This window comes from Macaca nemestrina, chromosome 7 (assembly GCF_043159975.1).
Source record: "Macaca nemestrina isolate mMacNem1 chromosome 7, mMacNem.hap1, whole genome shotgun sequence".
Classification (NCBI taxonomy): domain Eukaryota; kingdom Metazoa; phylum Chordata; class Mammalia; order Primates; family Cercopithecidae; genus Macaca; species Macaca nemestrina.
Window position 1 is genome coordinate 157,714,384 of NC_092131.1, and position 23,879 is coordinate 157,738,262.

The 23,879-nt window shown below is 42.9% G+C and overlaps 1 protein-coding gene across 5 annotated transcripts in view; it reads right to left on the reverse strand.

Annotated features, from left to right (window-relative positions):
- The window catches only part of GOLM2 (golgi membrane protein 2), a 128,549-nt gene extending 104,825 nt beyond the window's left edge, over positions 1–23,724 (reverse strand). For 2 of the 5 annotated variants that reach the window (XR_011606104.1, XM_011757448.2), the window contains exon 1: positions 23,085–23,724. Coding sequence is in view for 4 of the 5 variants with exons in the window: in XM_011757448.2 (XP_011755750.2) it covers positions 23,085–23,411 (327 nt within the window). In the remaining variant the exon portion in view is untranslated. The remainder of the gene's footprint in view (positions 1–23,084) is intronic. The other 3 variants (XM_011757441.2, XM_024795771.2, XM_024795770.2) reach the window with 2 other exon arrangements.
- Positions 23,725–23,879: the final 155 nt, after the last annotated feature.

Consider the following 23,879-nt stretch of genomic DNA (forward strand, 5'->3'; position numbering starts at 1 on the left):
GGCAGGTGGATCACCTGAGGTCAGGAGTTCGAGACGAGTCTGGCCAACATGGTGAAACCCTGTCTATACTAAAAATACAAAAATTAGCCAGGTGTGGTGGTGGGCACCTGTAATCCCAGCTACTTGGGAGGCTTGCAGCGAGCCAAGATCGCGCCATTGCACTCCAGCCTGGGCGACAGGGAGAGACTCTGTCACACTCACATAAAAAAAGAAATCCTATGTTAGGTTTATGTTAGAATGAATTAATCATCAAGACTTTTGATAGTTCATTAATGTTGGCAAATATTTCTAGTTCTCATCCCAGGCCCTTCGAAGGACTGTCTCTCCCCACTCCTTTGAAGGTATGTATTTTTTATCACATACACACTTACCACAATAGTAATAATTTAAAAAGCAATATTTTTCAGATATCATGTCCTGAATTTCATTTGAAAAATATAGACACTATGCCATTAATTCATATTAAACTTATGGTGCCTGGAATGCCTCGGTGAATGAATCTCTAACTGGAGGCATTCCAGGCACCATAACGACATTTTTTGGGGAAAAATGTTTCTCCTCTTAGGGAGGGGAACCATTTAAGGAAGTATAAACCTGCTAAGAAACTTCCCCATTAAGCTCTGAAATAGTTTTCTCTTTTTCAGTTAACATAAGAAATACCACATGTGGCATCAAGGCAGTAGCATAATCTATAAGAATGCATCATTTATAAGTAGAATATGTGTAAGTATAAAACTACCTTGCAGGAATTGGTATGGAAAGTTTATATCCATATTCTTTCATCATATGTTTTCAGAACTTTTCCAGGTATGTATGTATGTTTGGTTTTTTTGTTTGTTTGTTTTGTTGTTGTTGTTGTTGTTTGAAACGAAGTCTCGCTCTGTTGCCCAGGGTGGAGTGCAGTGGCACAATCTCGGCTCACTGCAACCTCCGCCTCCCGGGTTCAAGCGATTCTCCTGCCTCAGCCTCCTGAGTAACTGGGATTACAGGCATGTGCCACCACGCCCAGCTAATTTTTCTATTTTTAGTAGATACAGGCTTTCACCATGTTGGTCAGGCTGGTTTCGAATTCCTGACCTCAAGATCCACCTGCCTTGGCCTCCCAAAGAGCTGGGATTATAGCTGTGAGCCACCACGCCTGGCCATATGTATTTTTTAATTGACTGATTGATTGATTGAGACAGGGTCTTGTACTGTCATCCGGGCTGGAGTACAGTGGCACAATCATAGCTCACCGCAGCCTCAAATTCCTGGGATCAAAGTAGTTTGATCCTAACTCCTGGGATCTTACCTCAATCTCTCAAGTAGCTGGGATTATAGGCATGCATCACCACACCTGGCTATCTGAATATATATATATACACACACACACACACACACACACACACACACACACAGAGAGAGAGAGAGAGAGAGAGAGAGACTCACTATGTTGGCCAAGCTGGTCTCGAACTCCTAGTCTCAGAGAGACTCCCGCCTTGGCCTCCCAGCCTTTCTAGGTCTTTTTTTAATTGGTTCTCTTGTGACTACCCTTTCATCCCTTGGTGATTTTAGTTGCTCTTTTCTAGATATTTCTTAAACTTGCATCATGTAATTAATGCTGCACAAAGTAAATTAAGACTGTGACTATGTAGAAACCCAATAACATAGTGCTTAAAAGAAGGGGCTCTGGCTGGGTGCAGTAGCTCACGTCCATAATCCCAGTACTTTGGGAGGCCACGGCAAGCAGATCGCTTGAGGTCAGGAGTCTGAGACCAGCCTGGCCAACATCGCAAAACCCAGTCTCTACAAAAAATACAAAAATTAGCCAGGCATGGTGGCATCTGCCTGTAGTTCCAGCTACTGAGGAGGCTGAGGCATGAGAATCACTTGAACCCAGGAGGCGGAGGTTGCAGTGAGCCAAGATCATGCCACTGTACTCCAGCCTCGGCAACAGAGCAAGACTCTGCATCAAAAAAAAAACCAAAAGGCGGGGAGGGGACAGGGCCTCTAAAGTTAGATTGCCTGAGTCTGAATTCTGAATTCAGTACTTGTTAGCTCTATTTCCTTGGACATACTGTTTACCTTCTCTGTTTCAGTTCTTTCATCTATAAAATGAGAATATTATCTGACTCATAGCATTGTCAAAAAGTTTATGTCAGAGATAAACAAAGTGTTAACAACACTGGCTGGCACATGGTAAGGGCTTAATAAACATTAGCTATTACTACGTAAAGGAGTAGAATGTCTTTACTATTTCTACAAAGTCCCACTGCTAAATTTGGCTTAAAAACAACACAAAAGAGCCGGGCGCGGTGGCTCAAGCCTGTAATCCCAGCACTTTGGGAGGCCGAGACGGGCGGATCACGAAGTCAGGAGATTGAGACCATTCTGGCTAACACGGTGAAACCCCGTCTCTACTAAAAAAAAATACAAAAAACTAGCCGGGTGAGGTGGCAAGCGCCTTTAGTCCCAGCTACTCGGGAAGCTGAGGCAGGAGAATGGCGTGAACCCGGGAGGCGGAGCTTGCAGTGAGCTGAGATCCGGCCACTGCACTCCAGCCTGGGCGACAGGGCGAGACTCCGTCTCAAAAAAAAAAAAAACACGAAAGAAAAAAAAAGTCTTTAGCCTTTAGTCTTTTTAGCTAAAACAATAAATTGGGAATCTCATAGAATTTTTTTATTTTATTTACTTTATTCTCAATTACTTTTTTATTGAGGGATATTTGACAAAGATTGTATACATTTAAGGTATACAATTTGATGATCTGATATGCTTATATACATTGATCTCTAGAACTTATTCATCTTGCATAACTGAAACTTTGTACCCCTTGACCAATATCCCATTTTCCCCTTCCCCTAGTCCCTGGTAGCCTTCCTTTAAATGTATGCCCAGAAGTGGGATTGCCAGATTATAAAATAGTTCTATTTTAAACTTCTGAGGAACCTACATACTGTTTTCCATAGTGGCTATCTACATTCCCACCAACAATGTACAAGGGTTCCCCTTTCTACATATCCTCACCAACATTAGTTATCTTTCACCTTTCTGACAATAATCATTCTAGCAGGTGTGACATAGTATCTCACTATAGTTTTGATTTGCATTTCCGTGATGATTAATAATGTTGAACATTTTTCCATATGACTGTACCTGTTGGCCACTTGTATGTCTTCTTTCAAGAAATGTCTATTCCAGTCCTTTGCCCATTTTTAAAACAGGTTGTTCATTGCTATTATGTTGTATAAGTTCCTTATATATTTTGGATATTAACCCCTTATCAGATATATGATTTCCAAATATCTTCTCCTACTCTGTAGGTACCTTTTGACTCTATTGATAGTTTTCTTTTGCTGTACAGCTTTTCAATTTGATGTAATCCCATTTGTGAATTTTTTAGTTTTGTTGCCTGTGCTTTTGGTGCACGCACCTGTAGTCCTGGCTATTCAGGAGGCTGAGGTGGGAGAATCGCTTGAGGTGGGTCAAAGCTGCAGTGAGCCACAGTCATGCCACTGTACCCAGCCTAGGTGACAGAGAGAGACCTTGTCTCTAAAAAAAAGTTAAATATAGAATATGGCCCAGCATTTCCACTGCTAGACATAAAAGAAGTGAAACCAGGGACTCAAACAGATACTTGTACACCACCATTTATAGAGGCATTACTCACAATAACTGAAACAAGGGAACAACTCAAGTGTTCATCAACAGATGAATGAAAAACAAAACATGGTGTATATATACAATAAAATATTATTCAGCCATAAAGAGGAATGAAGTTCTGATACATGCTACAACATAAACAAATCTTGAAAACACTATGCTAGGTGAAATAAGCCATATACAAAAGGACAAATATTGTATAATCCACGTATACGAGGTATCTAGAATAGACAAATTCATAGACAGAGAAAGTAGCATAGTTACCACAGGCTGGAGGGAAGGGCAATGGGAATTACTGCTTAATGGGTAGAGGTTTTGTTTGGTTTGGGATAGTGAAAAAGTTCTAGAAATAGATGGTAGCAATCATGGTTACACAACATTGTGAATGTACTTAATGCCACTAAATTATACACTTAAAATGGTAAAATAGTAAATTTTGTTATAGATGTTTTACCACAATAAAATAGTAATAACAATAATCATCATCATTCTGGCTCCAAATAGCTTTAACTCAGACATAATTTCCCCTACTTCTCAATACCATGTACCTTACATTACACTCTCCTATTCTACTGCTTGACTTTCTGTGAAGGTACAACATACTTTCCAGGTTTCCTGGCTTCATTTATGTTCCTCCTGTCCTTAACCCTTTCTCATTTTGTTAAATTACTAAAGATCACCTTTTCAGTGAATTATTTCATTCTTGACTTCCTGAGGAAATTAATCAGTTATTCCTCTGTATTCTCTTTTTTTTTTTTTTTTTTTTGGAGATGGAGTCTCACTCTGTCGCCCAGGCTGGAGTGCAGTGGCCGGATCTCAGCTCACTGCAAGCTCCGCCTCCCGGGTTCACGCCATTCTCCTGCCTCAGCCTCCCGAGTAGCTGGGACTACAGGCACCCGCCACCTCGCCCGGCTAGTTTTTTGTATTTTTTAGTAGAGATGGGGTTTCACCGTGTTAGCCAGGATGGTCTCGATCTCCTGACCTCGTGATCCGCCCATCTCGGCCTCCCAAAGTGCTGGGATTACAGGCTTGAGCCACCGTGCCCGGCCTATTCCTCTGTATTCTCAAAACCCTTTGTAAGTAGCTTTACTATAGCATTTAATCATGCATTATGGATTATTTTTCTATGTGTGCTTCCCTGACTTCTTCAAAGAAAGAAAGGGAGTCTTACTGTTTTTCAATCCCTATCACATACCACATGGTATTCAACTTTCCAAAATAAATGACTTATGCATATGATAAACTTTGAAAAATCATAAAAGCACTATATCAATAAATGGTTTTATTTCACTCTGCCCATTGAGAATTAATATCATGTGGGCCAGGCGCGGTGGCTCACGCCTGTAATCCCACCACTTTGAGAGGCCGAGGCGGGCGGATCACGAGGTCAGGAGATTGAGACCATCCTGGCTAACACAGTGAAGACCTGTCTCTACTAAAAATACAAAAAATTAGCCAGGTGTGGTGGCGGGCACCTGTAGTCCCAGCTACTCAGGAGGCTGAGACAGGAGAATGGCGTGAACCTGGGAGGTGGAGCTTGCAGTGAGCAGAGATCACACCACTGCACTCCAGCCTAGGCAACAGGGCCAGACTCCGTCTCAAAAAAAAAAAGAGAGAGAATTAGTATCATGTTAGTTTCCAGGTTATGAGACAAGTCCTGGATGATAAGCAATATAACTTGGATACAGGCATACCTTGTCTTATTGTACCTTGCTTTATGCGTTTCTTAAAACCCTGCATCGAGCATCTATTGGCACAATTTTTCCAATGACATGTGCTCACTCCATGTCCCTAAGTCACATTTTGATAATTCTCAAAATATTTCAAAATTTTCATTATTACATCTGCCATGCTGATCTGTGATCTGTGACCTTCATTATTATTATAATTGGGGGCACCATGAACTGCACTCATAGAGGACAGTGAGTTTAATCAATAAATGGTGTGTGTGTATATAGAGAATATACAAATTTATAGAAACAGAAAGTAGAATAGAGGTTGCCAAGGGTTGGGGAAAGGATAATGGGAGTTACCATGGAACAGTCATTCTCCCATCTCTCTCCCTCTCCTCAGGTTTCCCTATTTCCTGAGACAAAAATGATACTACAGTGACCTCTAAGTGTTCACGTAAAAGAGTTGTATGTCTCTCACTTTAAATCAAAAGCTAAAAATAATTAAGCTTAGTGAAGAGGGCACGTCAAGAGCAGAGACAGGCCAAAAGCTAGGCCTTTTGTGCCAAACAGCCAAGTTGTGAATGCAAAGGAAAAATTCTTTAAGGAAATTCAAAGCGTCACTCTAGTGACACATGAATAACAAGAAAGAAAATAGCCTTACTGTTGCTGATATGGAGAAAGTTTCCATGGTCCAGATAGGTCAAACTAGTCACAATATTCCCTTAAACCAAAGCCTAATCCAGAGCAAGGACTTAAATCTCTTCAATTCTATGAAAGGTGAAGGGTAAAGAAGCTGCACAAGAAAAGTCTGAAGCCAGCAGAGGTTGGTTCATGAAGTTTTTTTTAAAAAAAGCAATCTCCATAACATAAAGGTGCAAGGGGAAGTAGCAAGTGCTGATGAAAAAGCTGCAGCAACTTATCCAGAAAATCTAGCTAAGATCACTGAAGGTGGCTACACTAAACAACAGATTTTCCATGTAAATGAAACAGCCTTCTATTGGAAGAAGATGCCATCTAGGACTTTCATAGCTGCAGAGAAGTCAATGTCTCGTTTCAAAGCTTCAAAGGACAGGCTGATTCTCTTGTTAGGGACAGCTGGTGACTTTAAGTGGAAGCCAATGCTCATTTACCATTCCTAAAATCCTAGTCTTTAAGGATTGTGCTAAATCTATTTTACCTACGCTCTATAAATGGAACAACAAAGCCTGGATGATAGCACATCTGTTTACAGCATGGTTTACTGAATATTTTCAGTTCACTGTTGAGATATACTACTTAAAAAGAAGATCCCTTTCAAAATACTACTGCTCACTGACAATGTTCCTGGTCACCCAAGATCTCTGATGAAGATTTACAAGGACATTAATGTTTTCATGTCTGCTAAAACAGCAGCCCATGGAGCAAGGAGTAATTTCTACTTTCAAGTCTTATTATTTAAGAAATACCTTTCATAAGGCTATACCTGCCATGATGTAATTCCTCTGATGGATCTGGGCAAAATAAATTGAAAGTCTTCTGGAAAGGATTCACCATTCTAGATGCCATTAAGAACATTTGTAGAGGCTGGGTGCAGGGGCTCAGGTCTATAATCTCAGCACTTTGGGAGACAGAGACGGGCGGACGCTTGGGCTCAGGAGTTCGAGACTGGCCTGGGCAACATGGCAAGACCCTTGCTCCACTAAAAACAGAAAACTCAGCCAGGTGTAGTGGCCCATGCCTGTGGTCCCAGCTACTCGGAGGCTGAGGTGGGAAGATCACTTGTGCTCAGGGCGTGGAGGTTGTAGTGAGCCAAGATCGCACCACTGCACTCCAGCCTGGGTGACAGATCAAGCCTCTGTCTCAAAAATAAAAATAAAAATAAAAACTGTGGCTGGGCACAGTGGCCATTAATTCCATCACTTTGGGAGGCCAAGGCAGGCAAATTGCTTGGGCCTAGGATTTTGAGACCAACCTGGATAACATGGCAAAACTCCATCTCTACAAAAAATACAAAATTAGCCAGGTATGGTGGCATGTGCCTCTGGGTCCCAGCTACTCGAAAGGCTAAGGTAGGAGGATCACCTGAGTCCAGGGAGGTCAAGGCTGCAGTGAGCCATGATTTGTGCCACTGTACTCCAGCCTGAGTGACAGAGACTGTGTCTCAAAAAAAAAAAAGAACCTTTGTGATTCATAGAAGAAGGCTAAAATATTAACAGGAACATGAGTTTGGAATAAGTTGATTCCAACTCTCATGAATGATTTTGAGGGGGTTTAAGACTTCATTGGAGGAAGTAACTGCAGATGTGGTACAAATAGCAAGAGACCTAGAATTAGACTAGGCACGGTGGCTTATGCCTGTACTCCCAGTACTTTGGGAGGCCAGGGCAGGAGGATCACTTGACTCTGGGAGTTTGAAACCAGCCTGGGCAACATAGCAAGACCCTGGCCTATAAACCATTTTTTAAAAATTAGCCGGGAGTGATGGCTTGGGCCTGTGGCCCAGGTACTCAGGAGGCTGAGGTGGGAGAACTGCTTGACCCCAGGAGGTTGAAACTACAGTGAGCTGTGATTGCACCACTGCATTCAGCCTAAGTGACAGAGTAAGAGAGAAAGAGAGAGAACTAGAAATAGAAGTAGAGCCTGGAGGGCTGGGAGCAATGGCTTACGCCTGTAGTCCCAGCACTTTCAGAGACTGAGGCGGGCAGATGACTTGAGGTCAGGAGTTCGAGACCAGCCTGGCCAACCTGGTGAAACCCTGTCTCTACTAAAAATACAAAAATTAGCCAGGCGTGGTGGCTGGCACCTGTAATCTCAGCTACTCGGGAGGCTAAGACAGGAGAATCGCCTGAACCTGGGAGGCGGAGGTTGCAGTGAGCCGAGATCATGCCATTGCACGCCAGCCTGGACAACAAGAATAAAACTGTCTCAAAAAAAAAAAAAAAAAGTGGAGGCTGAAGATGTGACTGAATTGCTGTAAGCACATGATAAAACTTGAATAGGCTAGGCATGGTGGTTTATGCCTGTAATCCCAGGACTTTGGGAGGTTGAGGTGGGAGGATTACTTGAGATCAGGAGTTCAAGACCAGCCCTGGGGAACACAGCAAGACCACATCTCTACAAAATTTTAAAATTAGCCAGCTGTGGCCAGGCACGGTGGCTCACGCCTGTAATCTCAGCACTTTGGGAGGCCGAGGCAGGTGGATCACTTGAGGTCAGGAGTTTGAGACCTACATGGCCAACAAAACCCCATCTCTACTGAAATAAAAAAATTAGCCAGGCGTGGTGGCATGTGTCTGTAATCCCAGCTACTCAGGAGGCTAAGGCATGAGAATTGCTTGAATCTGGGAGGCGGAAGTTGCATTGAGCTGAGATCACACCACTACACTCCAGCCTGGGTGACAGGGCGAGACTCTGTCTCAAAAAAAAAAAAAAAAAAAATTAGCCAGGTGTGATGGCACAAGCTTGTAGTCCTAGCTACTCCAGATGCTAAGGCAGGAGGATTGCTTGAGTCCAGAAGGTTAAAGCTGCAGTGAGCCATGATCATGCCATTGTACTTTAGCCTGGGTGACAGAATGAGACCCTGTCACCAAAAAAAAACAAACAAAAATCCAAGTTATACTTATAAGTCAAACTTTTTTTCATTATATCCCCGTGAAGCTAATCCCAAGGTTTTGGTTCTCTTCACTTAAACACTAAATTGAATCAGAAAAATATTTTTGAGTTTCTAAATGAATAAAATATTATTCTAGATCTACTATAACATGCTTCAAATAAAAGATATATTCTATGTATACTAGAAAGATGAACTGACAAGCAGTAGTTTTACATCTGAATATTTTAGTTATGTCTTTCAGAAAGGGTAGTGCAATCAGATATGTGGATAATATCTGTGGTAACCTTAGTACATATTTATGCACCCATTGGTTCAAGAACCAGTACAAATTGCTGAATCAATCATCAAATATTTACTGAGTCCAGACATAGGGAATAGTATGAAATATTAAGTGTTAGATTTATACTAGATTTAGACTATATATATATATATATATTTTTTTTTTTTTTTTTTTTTTTTTTTTTGAGATGGAGTATCGCTCTGTGGCCCAGGATAGAGTACAGTGGTGCAATCTCCACTCACTGCAACCTCCGCCTCCCAGGTTCAAGTGATTCTCCTGCCTCAGCCTCCCAAGTAGCTGGGGCTGCAGGCACCCGCCAGTACGCCCGGCTAACTTTTGTATTTTTAGTAGAGACGGGGTTTCACCACGTTGGCCAGGATGGTGTCGATCTGTTGACCTCGTGATCCGCCTGCCTCAGCTTCCTAAAGTGCTGGGATTATAGGCATGAGCCACCGCGCCTGGCCTAGACTATATTTTTATAGTCAAGAAATTCACAGGCTGGGTATGGTAGCTCATGCTTGTAATCCCAACACTTTGGGAGGCCAAGGCCAGCAGATCACTTAAGTCCAAGAGTTCAAGAACAGCCTGGGTGACACGATAAAACCCCATCTCTACAAAAAGATATAAAAATTAGCTGGACGTGGTAGTGTGCACCTGTAGTCCCAGCTACTTGGGATGCTGAGGCAAGAAGCTCAATTGAGCCTGGGAGATGGAGGTTACAGTGAGCTGAGATGGTGACACTGCACTACAGACTGGGCAACAGAGTGAGACCCCATCATAAAAAAAATAGGAAAGAAAGAAAATTCACAATATATCATTGGAAGACAAGAAAAAAAATTAGAACCACCAGGTGTGGTGGCTCATGCCTATAATCCCAGCACTTCGGGAGGTCGAGGTGAACAGATCACTTGAAGCCAGGAATTCGAGACCAGCCTTGTCAACATGGCAAAACTCTGTCTTTACTAAAAATACAAAAATTAGCCGGGTGTGGTGGCGTGCGCTTGTAGTCCCAGCTACTTGGGAGGTTGAGACAGGAAAATCGCTTGAACCCATGAGGTGGAGGTTGCAGTGAGCCGAGATCGTGCCACTACACTCCAGCCTGGGTAACAGAGCAAGACTCCATCTCAAAAAAAAAAAAAAAAAATTAAATGTGAAAAAGAGAGCCAATCAATGGCTTCCTATTGCCCTTAACATGACTCACAAATCTTTTCGCAATCTGAATCCAGTCTTGCAGTGCAACATCAAATATTATCACACTCATTCTAGCTCCCTCATTCCACATAGTGAACTTTTCGTTTGTTTGTTTTGAGATAGGGTCTCACTCTGTTGCCCAGCCTGGAGTACAGTGGCGCTACAATCTTGGCTCCTAAGTTTTTTTTTTGAGACAGGGTCTCCCTCTGTAGCCCAGGAGGGAGTGCACTTTATGACCTCGGCTCACTGCAACCTCTGCCTCCTGGATTCAAGTAATTCTCCTGCCTCAGCCTCCCAAGTAACTGGGATTATAGGCATGTAGCACCATACATGGCTGATATCCTGTGCTTTAAAATATGCAATAAAATAAAAATAAAATATGTAACATTCTACATTTGGAACCCTCTTTTCATCTCTCCTGAGCCTCTTATCCCAAACCTCTCACTCAATCTTTGCCTCATTAAATCCTGATCTTTTTTTAGGACTCAACTAAAAGTCTCTCAAGAATGTCATCCCTAAACCTCTAAAATAGTTTAGGTCTTACTTCAAGGGTAAGTTCCAGAGTCAACGTATACCATATCTGTCTTGTTCACTCGTTCACTATGTGATATGCATGCAGCACAGTAACTGATCCAAAATAGAAACTTGAACATATTTGTTCAATAAAGAAATTAAAATGGGGTTAGAGATGGAAGCAGAGCATATATAAACATTGAGTGGGAAAAGGATAGGATAACCAGGATAAATGTATGTTATTAAAGCTAAAGGGAAGAAGTTTCAGATAGGAGAGATCATCACTATAAAATGCTACAGAGAGTCAAGTTTAAGAGTGAAAATGTGGCCGAGCATGGTGGCTCATGCCTGTAATCCCAGCACTTTGAGATGCTGAGGTGGGAGGATCACTTGAGGCCAGGAGTCTGAGGCTGCAGTGAGCTATGAGAGGCCTTTGTTAATCATCAAATGAGAAAAAATTTTGCCCTAAGTTGAACTTAAATTGGATATAGAAAATTGAAATTGTAAAAGGAAAGCAAATCATTTTATATTAAATAGAAAAAGCTTCGTGGATACAAGTTTTGAAGTCAACCTCAGGGGAAAAATGTAGTTTGGAAAAGAGAAAGAATCAGACATTGAAAGCACCTGAGCAAAAGCTTTGAGGCAACACTGTTCAAAAGAGGAACCACCTGGCCAGAAACAGTGTAAGAAAGTTAAATAAAGTTAATTAAGAACAAGAAAGAGAGCCTTGAAGCACTGTGAGAAACTGAAATTACTGCATGCCCAGCCTGTCCCTAGAGAAAAGCCTGGACTTTGAATTCAAGGAAACTTTAACTTTCTTTTGAGGAAGAGGCTAACATGGGGAACTTTAAGGTCTTCAACCAAAAATTATAAGGACTAGTTCCTCTTGTTTAATGAGGTCATAAGTCAAAAGGTACTCCCTATCACTTCAGGAGATAGATGCTACATGCCACACTATAAGAACTGTTTGTTTTCCTCTATGGGGTAAGTGAAAGGGAGCTCCTTGAATGTCCTTTTACCTTTTTTTGGCACAACTAAATCCTAGTCATCATTTTTCAAAAAGCAGCTTGTTTTATGATCTCCATGGAACCTCCTGAGATTACTCAGTCCTTTATCAGGAGAGTAAGAAAAAACAGAGAAATACAAAAATAAGAAAGGGAGACAAAGAAAAGTGAGAACATGTTTTAAAGATCGTTTTAGTGTACAGTACAGTAAGTGCTCAGTATATTTAATAAATTTTTGTCAACTGAATTAATATACTTGGGTTTCAATAGAATAATACAAGACTAACTTTCCTCCTTCCTTCCTTTCTCCCTCCCTTTCTTTTCTTTTCTTTCTTCCCTCTCCCTCTTTCTTCCTCTCTCTCTCCCTCCCTCCCTCCTTTCCTACTCTTTCCTTCTCCCCTCCCCGCCTTGCCTCTCTTCTTTTCTTTTTTCCTTTTCTTTCTTTATTGAGACAGGGTCTTACTCTGTTGCCAGGCTAGGGTGCAGTAACACAATTATAGCTCCCTGCAGCCTCAAACTCCTGGGCCCAAGTGATCCTCCTGCTTAAACCTCCCAAGCAGCTAAGACTATGGGCATGTGCCACCATGCCTAGCTTTTTTTTTTTTTTTTTTTTTTGCTATGTTGCCCAGGCTAGCCTCAACCTCCTGGCCTCAAGTGATTCTTCTGCCTCAGCCACCCAAAGTGCTGGGATTATAGGCATAAGCCACTATACCTAGCCGCAAATTTCTTCAAGATTAGCTACACCAATGCACCCATGAAAGAAAGGAACTATTATTATTAAATGTCAAGCTTTGTATGGGACAGGACTCTAAATATTTTATTTCATGAATCCTCCTCATTTTATGGGTGAAGAAATAGGCTTAAGGAGAGGTAACATAATGGTGGAATGAAAAACTCAAGTCTGTTTGACTCCAAAAGACCTTGTTCTTTCCAGTAAACCATACTGCCACACAATATATATGAGTAGTTATCTAGTCACTTTGGGAGGACTAGGCCAGCGGATCACTTGACGTCAGGAGTTCAAGACCAGCCTGGCCAACATGGTGAAACACCGTCTCTACCAAAAATGCAAAAATTAGCCGGGTGTGGTGGTGCGTGCCTGTTATCCCAGCTACTTGGAAGGAAGAAGCAGGAGAATTGCTTGAACTCAGGAGGTAGAGGTTGCAGTGAGCTGAGATTGCACCATTGCACTCCAGCCTGGGCGCCAGAGTGAGACTCTGTCTCAAAAAAAAAAAAAAAAAAAAAAATTATCTAGTCAAAAAATCAAATTAACTTTTAAGTATGCATTATGTGTATTTGTCTCTTAGGTCGATGTAACAAAGTACCACAAACTGAATAGCATAAAGCAGAAATGTACTGTCTCACAGTGCTAGAGGACAGTTTTGTAAGCTAGAAGTCCAAAATCAAGGTGTTGCCAAAGCCTCGTTCCCACTGGAGCCTCTAGGGGGAGGCTCCTGGCTTCTGGCTTCTGGCTTCTGGCAGCCCTGGGCATTCCTTGGTTTGTGGAAACATAACTCCAGTCTCCACCTTTATCTGTCATGTGGTCTTCCCAATGTGTCTGTGTGTCTCTGTGTATTCATGCACCTGGTGTTCTCCCTAATCCTGTTTTTTTTTCTTATAAATAAATAGGCGCAACCCTAATCCAGCATGACCTCATTTTAACTTGATCACATCTGCAAACACCCTATTCCCAAAATAAGATAACATTCACGGGTGATTTAGACCTCAATATATCCTTTTACGAGAGACACATCAACCCCGTACATTTTGTAATAGCACTAAGAACTATTTTTCCCACAGGAAAAAATTTAAAACGTAGTCCTTCCTCAAAGAACTTAAAATTTTGTTGAGAAAACAAAGTTCACACACAATAAGCTATTAGTAAAAAACGAACAAAATAAGTTAGTGAAGCTCAAACAATAAATGTAAATGGTGTATAAAGAAGGAAAAGCATGGCTGGGAGCAGTGGCTCACACCTGTAATCGCAGCACTTTGGGAGGCCCAGGTAGGTGGATCACTTGAGGTTAGGAGTTTGAGACCAGACTGACCAATGTGGTGAAACCCCATCTCTACTAAAAATACAAAAAAAAATTAGCCGGGCATGGTGGTGCGCGCCTATAATCCCAGCTACTTGGGAGGCTGAGGCTGGAAAATCGCTTGAACCTGGCAGGCGGAGGTTGCAGTAAGCCGAGATCGCACCATTGCACTCCAGCCTGGGAGACAAGAGCGAGACTCCATCTCAAAAAAAAAAGAAAATAAAAAAGAAGGAAAAGCATGTTCCAGGTCAGAAGTCCCAGGGGGCTTCATAGTGGACATGGATCAGAAGCTGGATAAAAGACTGGTAGAATAGGCTGGGCGTGGTGGCTCACGCCTGTAATCCCAGCACTTTGATAGGCCAAGATGGGTGGATCACAAGGTCAGGAGTTCGAGACCAGCTTGGCCAACGTGGTGACACTCTATCTCTACTAAAAACACAAAAAAATTTAGCCAGGCATGGTGGTGCGCACGTGTAATCCCAGCTACTAAGGAGGCTGAGGCAGGAGAGTCGTTTAAGCCCAGGAAGTGGAGGTTGCAGTGAGCCAAGATTGCATCACTGTACTCCAGCCTGGGTGACAGAGCGAGACTCCATCTCAAAAAAAAAAAAAAAAAAGGCCAGGTGCGGTGGCTCATGCCTGTAATTCCAACACTTTGGGAGGCCGAGGCAGGTGGATCACAACGTCAGGAGATCGAGACCGAGACCATCCTGGCTAACACGGTGAAACCCTGTCTCTACTCAAAGCAGAAAAAAAATAGCTGGGCATGGTGGCAGGCACCTATAGCCCCAGCTACTCGGGAGGCTGAGGCAGGAGAATGGCGTGAACCCAGGAGGCAGAGCTTGCAGTGAGCCAAGATCGTGCCACTACACTCCGGCCTGGGCGACAGAGCAAGACTCTATCTCAATTAAAAAAAAAAAATTGGTGGAATAAATATACAGAAAAGAGGCAAGAAGCTAAGAGTCAAACAGCAGGAACAAAGGCACAGAAACAGGAACTAACATGATGCAGAAAGGCAGGTGGGAAGGCAAAAGTAAGCAAAACAATTAGCCTGAAATACAATTTAGTGGGTCAGGAGATAGTAAGAGACAAAGGTAGCTACAGCCACTCTATGGAAGACCTTAAAGATGAGACAGCAGAATTCTAACCTGATGTAGTCAGTGAGTAATACAGCCACTCTGAAAATAAGGTTTGAGGAAGTTCAGGCTAGCTTCACAGGAGAACTGACTAAAAGAAATGGAGACCAAGGAAAGGGGAGTAGTTAGGGATCTACTAAGTTCTCTACTCTGCAGTCAGAATGACGTTTTTTAAATTCGATCACGTAACTCCTCTGCATGTCGAAGCACTCAATATGATATACTGAACGAATCAAAGACAACACCAAATTTCTAACCTCAGTCTTAAACAATGGTTGCATGGGCATCATTTATAAGGACCAAGACGGTAGGAAAGGGATACTGTTCGGAGGAGTTATCAGTTTTGATTGATTTATGAATAATTTGAGGTAGCAATTACAGTTAAAAGTTGGCCAGATTATGGCTGGCGAGGCAGAGGCAAAGGCAGGAACTATCATGTGCAACATATTAGAACTGTAGAAGGTTGACACTCAAATTACAGAAGAACAGGCAAGCTGAGTCAACTAAGAAACCTATGGGAGGAGCCAACTAAGCCTAACTGGAAATGAACCACGAAATTGAAAACAAACAAACAACAAAAACAGTCAGACATTCAGGAGCAAAGGGTGAGGCAGGTAGGCTAGAGCTGAGACCAGATCTTGGGCAGGAACAGAGTCCCATCCTGGAAAAAAGGCAGAAAAGAAATAAGGAAGTAGCTGTAGAATAACAACAGTAGAATAACAATGCATTAAGCACTGTTTTAAGAATTTTAATCAATTTACTCAAACCTCTCAAGAATAAGAGAGATTACTATTATATTCCAAAATAGTCCCCCAAATAACATTTTTTTGTAATATGCTTCTCATCCTCCTTTCTGACACATGAACTTTTCCCCATTCAACTAAAGGCATACGCTGCCTCAGGGAGAATTACGGTTGTTAAAGGGAAAAAAGGTCATTTACTATTCAGCTTCAAACCTCAAAACTGGTGTGTGTGTGTGTCTGTGTGTGTGTGTGTGTGTGTGTAATAAAACGACAATTTTGAGGACTTTTTCTACATTCTAACAGCTCCTTTTATTTACCAAGAGCTTGACTTGCCCTATACTGAGGAAAGAGAAATAAGGACTTTTCTGATAGAGGAAATAAAAGGCTGTGTGTGTGTGTGTGTGTGTGTGTGTGTGTGTGTGTGTGTGTGATGGATCTCCCTTGTTCTAAGATGAACTGTGTTTCCCCCAAATTCACATGTTGAAGTCCCAGCCTCCAGGATCTCAGAATGTAACTGTATTTGGAGACAAGGACTTTAAAGTGCTTAAGTTACAGTGGGTCTAATCCAATATGACTCATATCCTTTTAAGAAGAGGAAAAGACACCAAGGATGTGTGCATACAGAGGGACTATCATGTCACAATAAAGCAGCAAGAAGGTTGCCATCTGCAAGCCAAGGAGAGAAGCCTCAGAGAAAAACAACCCTGCTGTCACCTTGGTCTTAGACTTCCAACTTTAAAAAATGTGAGAAAATAAATTTCTGCTGTTTAAGCCACCTAGTCTGTGGCATTTTGTGATGGCAGCCCTAGCAAACTAATCTACCCCTCCAGGCTGAAACCCTTTAGAGGGAAGGTTATAAAATAAGGAAGTTTGAGGGAATCTCAGAGAAGTGGGGGTTGTTTCTCACTTCTTTGGACAAGACAGTAGCAACTTAAAGCTCCCTTAAAGAATTTCTATGTTCAAGGCCAGATGTAGTGGGTCACACCTGTAATCCCAGCACTTTGGGAGGCCGAGGTGGGCAGATCACTTGAGGTCAGGAGTTAAAAACCAGCCTGGCCAACATGGTGAAATCCCGTCTCTACTGAAAAATAAAAAATTAGCCAGGCATGGTAGCATGCTCTTGTAGTCTCAGCTACTCAGGAGGATGAGGCAGGAGAATCACTTCAGCCTGGGAGGCGGAGGTTGCAGTGAGCTGAGCTTGCGCCACCGCACTCCAGCCAGGGTGACAAAGTGAGGCTCCATCTCCGAAAAAAAAAAAAAAAAAAAAGAATGTATATGTTTAGTAGCCCAGGTAATAGACTGGAAGTGACAGAATGGCATAATAATGTGGAAGAAACCAAATATCACCTTTCTGATTCCTCTGAAGAAAGGATTCCTTGATTTCCAAAGATAACCTTATAGTAGCAATGAGCATATCTGCCATGCAGACCTCGGTTTCTTTTTTTTTTTTTTCTGAGACAGAGTCTTACTCTGTTGCCCAGGCTGCAGTGGCACGATCTTGGCTCACTGCAACCTCTGCCTCCCAGTTCAAACAATACTCCTGCCTCCACCTCCCAAGTAGTTGGGATTACAGGCGCCCCCAACCATGCCTGGTTAATTTTTTTTTTTTTTTTTTTTTTTTGAGATGGAGTCTCACTGTTATCCAGGTTGGAATGCAGTGGCGCAATCTCGGCTCACTGCAACCTCTAACTGCCGGGTTCAAGCAATTGTCCTGCCTCAGCCACCTGAGTAACTGGGACTACAGGTGCATGCCACCCTACCCGGCTAATTTTTTGTATTTTTAGTAGAGACGGAGTTACACTATGCTGGCCAGGCTGGTCTCAAACTCCTGACCTTGTGATCTGCCTGCCTCGGCCTCCCAAAGTGTTGGGATTACAGGCATGGGCCACCGCGTCTGGCCCAATTTTTGTATTTTTAAGTAGAGATGGGGTTGCACCATGTTAGTCAGGGTGGTCTTGAACTCCTGACCTCAAGAAATCCACTGCCTTGGCCTCCCAAAGTGTTGGGACTACAGGCGTGAGCCACCATGCCCAGCCGCAGACCTTGGTTTCTAACACCATTCTCCAATAAAAGGAACCAGGGCTCCTTGGAGAAATGGATGACTCTAGGACTGGAGTAGGAAATGTATAAGATAGACCTAGAGCATCTGAAAGTACCAAAAAGTAAGAAAAGGGTATGTCACAATGAAACTGGGTGTAGGGTATGTGGAAGTTCGCTGTACTTTCTGGCACTATAAAAGTAAAAAGGGGATACAGGAGTTAATGAAGGAGCTCTCCAATGGCCAGATCTGGAACAATTTGAGCAACAAAAAATAAACTAATATTGGATTATAAGCCAAAGTATAAAATAAATATCCTTGAGTCCATACTGAGATAAGTGAATTATTAAGTTAATAAATGAGGGAGAAGAGACAAATCTCCTGTGCAGAAGAATTCCATATAGTTTATGTTGATACTCTGCCCTTAAGGAGGAAAAACATAACTATCCACTCATTAAGTGAGGGTGAACATACTTTCTTCCAAAGTGTACAGTACGGAAACAGATTTTTTTTTTAGGAGTACCTTGGCCGGGCGCAGTGGCTCAAGCCTGTAATCCCAGCACTTTGGGAGGCCGAGACGGGTGGATCACGAGGTCAGGAGATTGAGACCATCCTGGCTAACACGGTGAAACCCCGTCTCTACTAAAAAATACAGAAAACTAGCCGGGCGCGGTGGCGGGCACCTGTAGTCCCAACTACTCGGGAGGCTGAGGCAGGAGAATGGCGTGAACCCGGGAGGCGGAGCTTGCAGTGAGCTGAGATCTGGCCACTGCACTCCAGCCTGGGCAGCAGAGCGAGACTCCGTCTCAAAAAAAAAAAAAAAAAAAAAGAGTACCTTGTAGTGGAGAAACTTGACAAGCACTATCTCATGCCAGGTGATCGAGGTTAACATCAGCAGTGATAAATCATTTTGAAAAACATACCCATGATGTGATGTGTTGAGACTAGTACTTTACTTCTGTGGTCTTTGTCCCAAAACCCATAACCGCAGTCTAATCCTGAGAAAAGACTCAGACAATTCCCAATTGAGGGACATTCTATAAAACACCTAATCAGTAATCCTTAAAATTGTCAAGATCATCAAAAACAAGAAAAGGTCTAAAAAACAAGAAAAGACTGAAAAGAAGCTTAAGGAGACATAACGTCTAAATGTAACGTAGTACCCTGGATGAGACCCTGAAATTAAAGAAGGACAGCAGGAGAAAACTGAAGAAATCTGAATAAAGTATGGACTTTCATAACAAGGTATCAATACTGGTTCATTAATTGTGACAAATGCATCATACTTAAGTAACGTGTTAATAATAGGGAAGACTGGGTGTGGGGTATATAGAAACTCCCTGTACTATCTTTGCAATAATTTTCCAGACCTAAAACTGTTAAGTGGCCAGGTATGGTGACTCACACCTATAATCCCAGCACTTTAGAAAGCCAAGGCAGGAGGATCAGTTGAGGCCAAGAATTGGAGACCAGCCTGGGCAACATAATGAGACCCTCATGTCTACCAAAAAATTAAAAATTAGACCAGCATGGTGGAATGCACCTACAGTCCCAGCTACTTGGGAGGCAGAGGCGGGAGGATCGCTTGACCCCAGGAGTTTGAGGCTGTAGTAAGCTATCATCGCACCACTGCTCTCCAACCTGGGTGACAAAGCAAGACCCTGTCTCAAACAAACAAAGAACAACGATGACAACAAAAAATCCCTGAAAAACTGTTAAGTTTAAAAGACAGAGACCAAGTTTAAAAGACTACCCTTTCGGCCGGGTGCGGTGGCTCAAGCCTGTAATCCCAGCACTTTGGGAGGCCGAGACGGGTGGATCACGAGGTCAGGAGATCGAGACCATCCTGGCTAACACGATGAAACCCCCGTCTCTACTAAAAATACAAGAAAAAAAAAAAACTAGCCGGGCGAGGTGGCAGGCGCCTGTAGTCCTAGCTACTCGGGAGGCTGAGGCAGGAGAATGGCGTGAACCCGGGAGGCAGAGCTTGCAGTGAGCTGAGATCCGGCCACTGCACTCCAGCCTGGGCGACAGAGCGAGACTCCGTCTCAAAAAAAAAAAAAAGAAAGAAAAAAAAAGACTACCCTTTCTACTAAGCAGCTCAGAGAGTCCTCATTAACCCCAAGAACAGACATTCACAAGCAGCCCAAGAAAGTTGTTACAGACAGCTCAAAATACAGAAGTGGCACACCAAGTGCTGTGGCACACACCTGGAATCCCAGCATTTGGTGAGCCCAAGGCAAGAAGATCACTTGGAGCAAGGAGCTTGAGACCAGCCTGGGCAACATAGCGACACCTTATCTCTACAAAACTAAAAAAGAAAAAACTTTTAAAAATATACAGAACTGACATTCAGTAAGAGATACAGTCTTGCGAGCCAACTGCATAAAATATTAGCCAAACACTTAAAAGTAGTTAAGATACCCAGGGCAATATTTCCCAAACTAGTGTGCTTTGCTATATTATTCTGTACCATAATAGGTAAGCCATGAAAATAGTAACCTGTGATCAAATAAACTAAACAAGACTGAGTTAAACAAAATTGAATAGGCTTCTTTATTAATGGATTTCTCAGAGCTTTTATATTCCAGCAGACATTATGAATTCCAAGAGGAGGATACACTAACATTTCCCTCCAGAAGACGTTTTCTTTTTTTTCTCCTCACCACCCTAAGAAATATTACAAGAAGAGTATTCTGTTTAACACTACTTTGGAGAATACTGCTCTCAGGGGAGAGTAAAGCCTCAAGAATAGAGTCTCTTACTAGGTGACTGGAAAGAAAAAATAAATCCAGCAAAGAATATAGTGAAGAAGATAAAACTGGAGAGTCCAATATTACAAAAGCAAGAAAGGAAATAGTTTCCAAATAGCTAGAGACAATCAACAGGACCAAACGACTGAGAGGTCAAATAGAGTAAGAATAAAAATGTTCTTTGGTTTTGACTAGGAATACCGTCATTTGTGACCTTCAAGATAATAGCTGCAGAAAAGGAGAGGAAAGAAAGATGGCAGACTTTTTAAGATTAGGATGGGTATGAAAAAAGAGGTAGATGGAACATTTGTAGACCATCGATAATTTGACTTTAGCAACGAAAGTGAAAAAACAAATGTGCTGATTGGAAGAAAGGAATATATAGATTTTTTTTTCTTTACTTAGAACAGGGGACACCCACATCCTGTTGAAGGTAAAAAGTGAAACAAACTGAGACTGACAGTGCAGTAGAGCTGGGCAAGGTGGTGCACAACTGCAGTCCCAGCTACTCAGAGGCTGAAGCAGGAAGATCACTTGAGCTCAGGAGTTCAATGCTGTAGTGCATCATGCCTGTGAAGAGCTACTGCTCTCAAGCCTGGGCAACACAGTGAGACCCTGTCTCTTTTTTTTTTCTTTTTTTTCTCTTTATTATACATTAAGTTTTAGGGTACATGTGCACAACGTGCAGGTTTGTTACATATGTATACATGTGCCATGTTGATGTGCTGCACCCATTAACTCATCTCTTAAAAAAAAAAAAAAAAAAAGGCCGGGCGTGGTGGCTCATGCCTGTAATCCCAGCACTTTGGGAGGCTGAGGTGGGCAGATCACTTGAGGTTGGGAGTTCAAGACCAGCCTGACCAACATGGAGAAACCCCTTCTCTACTAAAAATACAAAATCAGTCACATGTGGTAGCACATGGCTATAATCTCAACTACTCGGGAGGCTGAGGCAGGAGAATCACTTGAACCTGGGAGGCAGAGGTTGCAGTGAGCTGAGATCACGCCATTGCACTCCTGCCTGGGCAACAAGAACAAAATTCCGTCTCAAAACAAACAAACAAAGTCCAATGGCTGAAAGAATAGAATCAAGAGTATTAATTACTACAAGAGACTTTCCTTTGAGACCAGAGAGAAGAATGTGAATTGTAATGCTTAACCATTCTAAGTAGGAAGACCTTATTTTAATACTGCAACCTTTCATGGATTTCTACCTACTGTGCCCAAGAGTTTTTCAGTCTTTAGAGTTAAGCATGTAGCGCATATAAATTTATTGATTCCTTGACCCTATCAGAGCATGTCTATGTTATTATGGTGAAGAGGAGGGGGTTATAGGGAGGCACTTAGCTGAGGGCCTTAATCTTCCTGAAATAAGAAAGCAAGGTAGAGGCTGTCAACAGGAATGTTAGAAGCTCACAGAGAGTTTATAATGACTAAACCGTAAGTGATTTTCATATGCAAAGTAAAACTTGTAATTATAATGGGCATTTACACACAAAAATGTGAAGATTACCAAAGAAGTGTATAGAAAGAAAGGCATCTACTATCCTGCCCAGAAATTTTCATAACTCTACTATACCTACAGAAGTTGCATAAGTCATAAATTATTAATATAGTTACCAATGAGCTAATGAAAACAAGGATTATTTAGTAGCAAGTATGATTACAGTTCAATTTTAAACTTTTTATATTTAAAACTTTGTATAGTTTTCCATCTGCATAAAACACCAACCCTAATAGCTACTTAGCTATACAAAATTTCATTCTATTTTCTTTCAATGAAGACACTGACATGACATTCCGTTGCTTAAAATTTATTTTTAGATTCTAATCTTTTGGCTAATTCCATTAACAATTCCAACTGAGTACATAATGATTGATCAACTATGTCCAAGACACAAGTGTGGCTCACATATAGCTCGAGGGCCCATCTATCATAACATTTTGATCACAAAAAGGCAGTCATAGCTCACTATTTATTCAATACATCACCCTGTAGAGATTTTAAAAGTTACACAGCTGAAAAAATATATGGTGACTACCATAAGGTAGAGGAGTCAGAGGCAGCTTCGTTCTCTAAATAACGAAATTAATATTGTTCAGTGTGCACAGAATAAAAATGAGACAACAACCACACCAAACCTGGCAGTCGCCAGATTTGTGTGTCTTTGAAGCTAAGGGGGCCACATAGGCCAGATGATTACTATTGACAGCTCACCAGCTGAGCTCAGAGAATAGGCAGCATCTGCACACAGCCCACTCTTGAGAACCAGAATTTACAGTCATTTTTGTCTGGCAGGGACCAGAGAACATGGCACTGATAAACCGGGAAAAGTCTGACAGAAACAGGGTTGTTGGGGGTGAAAGGAGCCTTCAGGACTGCAATATTGGAAGGGATAAGACAACCGCTAGCGGATTAACATCCCGCCCCAGACCCCGGAGAAAAAAGAAACTATGGGGGTTGAAGAGAAAGGGGTCGTCCTTACCTTGTCATCCTCGCATCTCTTCCCCAGGCCCTCTCTGGCCTGCAGCCGGCTGCTGAGGCGGCCGTAGTCGGCCTCCTTCTGGTCAATCTGTTTCTTGTGCGTGTCCACCAATAGCAAGAGGTCCGAATTGCGCTTTTCCAGCCGCCCGCGGGCCACTTCGGTGCGCTGGACCTGGCCCTGCAGCTCGGCCACCTCCTCCTGAAGCAGGACGTGGCGGGAGGAGATGCTCCAGTAGTTGAAGGCGAGGACGACGATCACCACCAGTAGCACCACCAGCACGAGAGAGGGCAGGCGGCCAGCCCGCCGGTTGGCCCCGAAACCCACCATGGGGCCAAATCGGGCTGTATCCTAGGGGCCTCGCCGCAGACACCTGCAGGCAGAAGCCCAGGCCTCGGCTGGAGTTACCCGGGGGACACGGCCCCAGGGCCGGCCGAGGGAGGAGGCGGGCTTATCCGTCGGCGGCAAGCCGGAGAAGGGGGCGGGGCCGCAAGCCGCAGGTCCCTCCCCGCCCCCTTCCTCAAATCAGGCCAAAACGCGTTCCGGAGGCTTTGAACTCGACCCCGCACCTGCCAGAAGGAACCGAGAGAACCCAGCTGCCCGCTACCCGAACCCAACACCTCACGGTTGGGAGGCGGGGAAAAAACCGGAAGGGGGCGGATTTACTCTGGCCCCACCCACTGGCTGGGGCCGAGTCGTCTAGGGGACCATTTCCGAGTTTCCGCCGACACCCCCTCTTGTCGCGAGAAGGTTGCTTCATCTCGTCTCCCTGCAGTCCTCTCTCGCGAGATTTTTCTC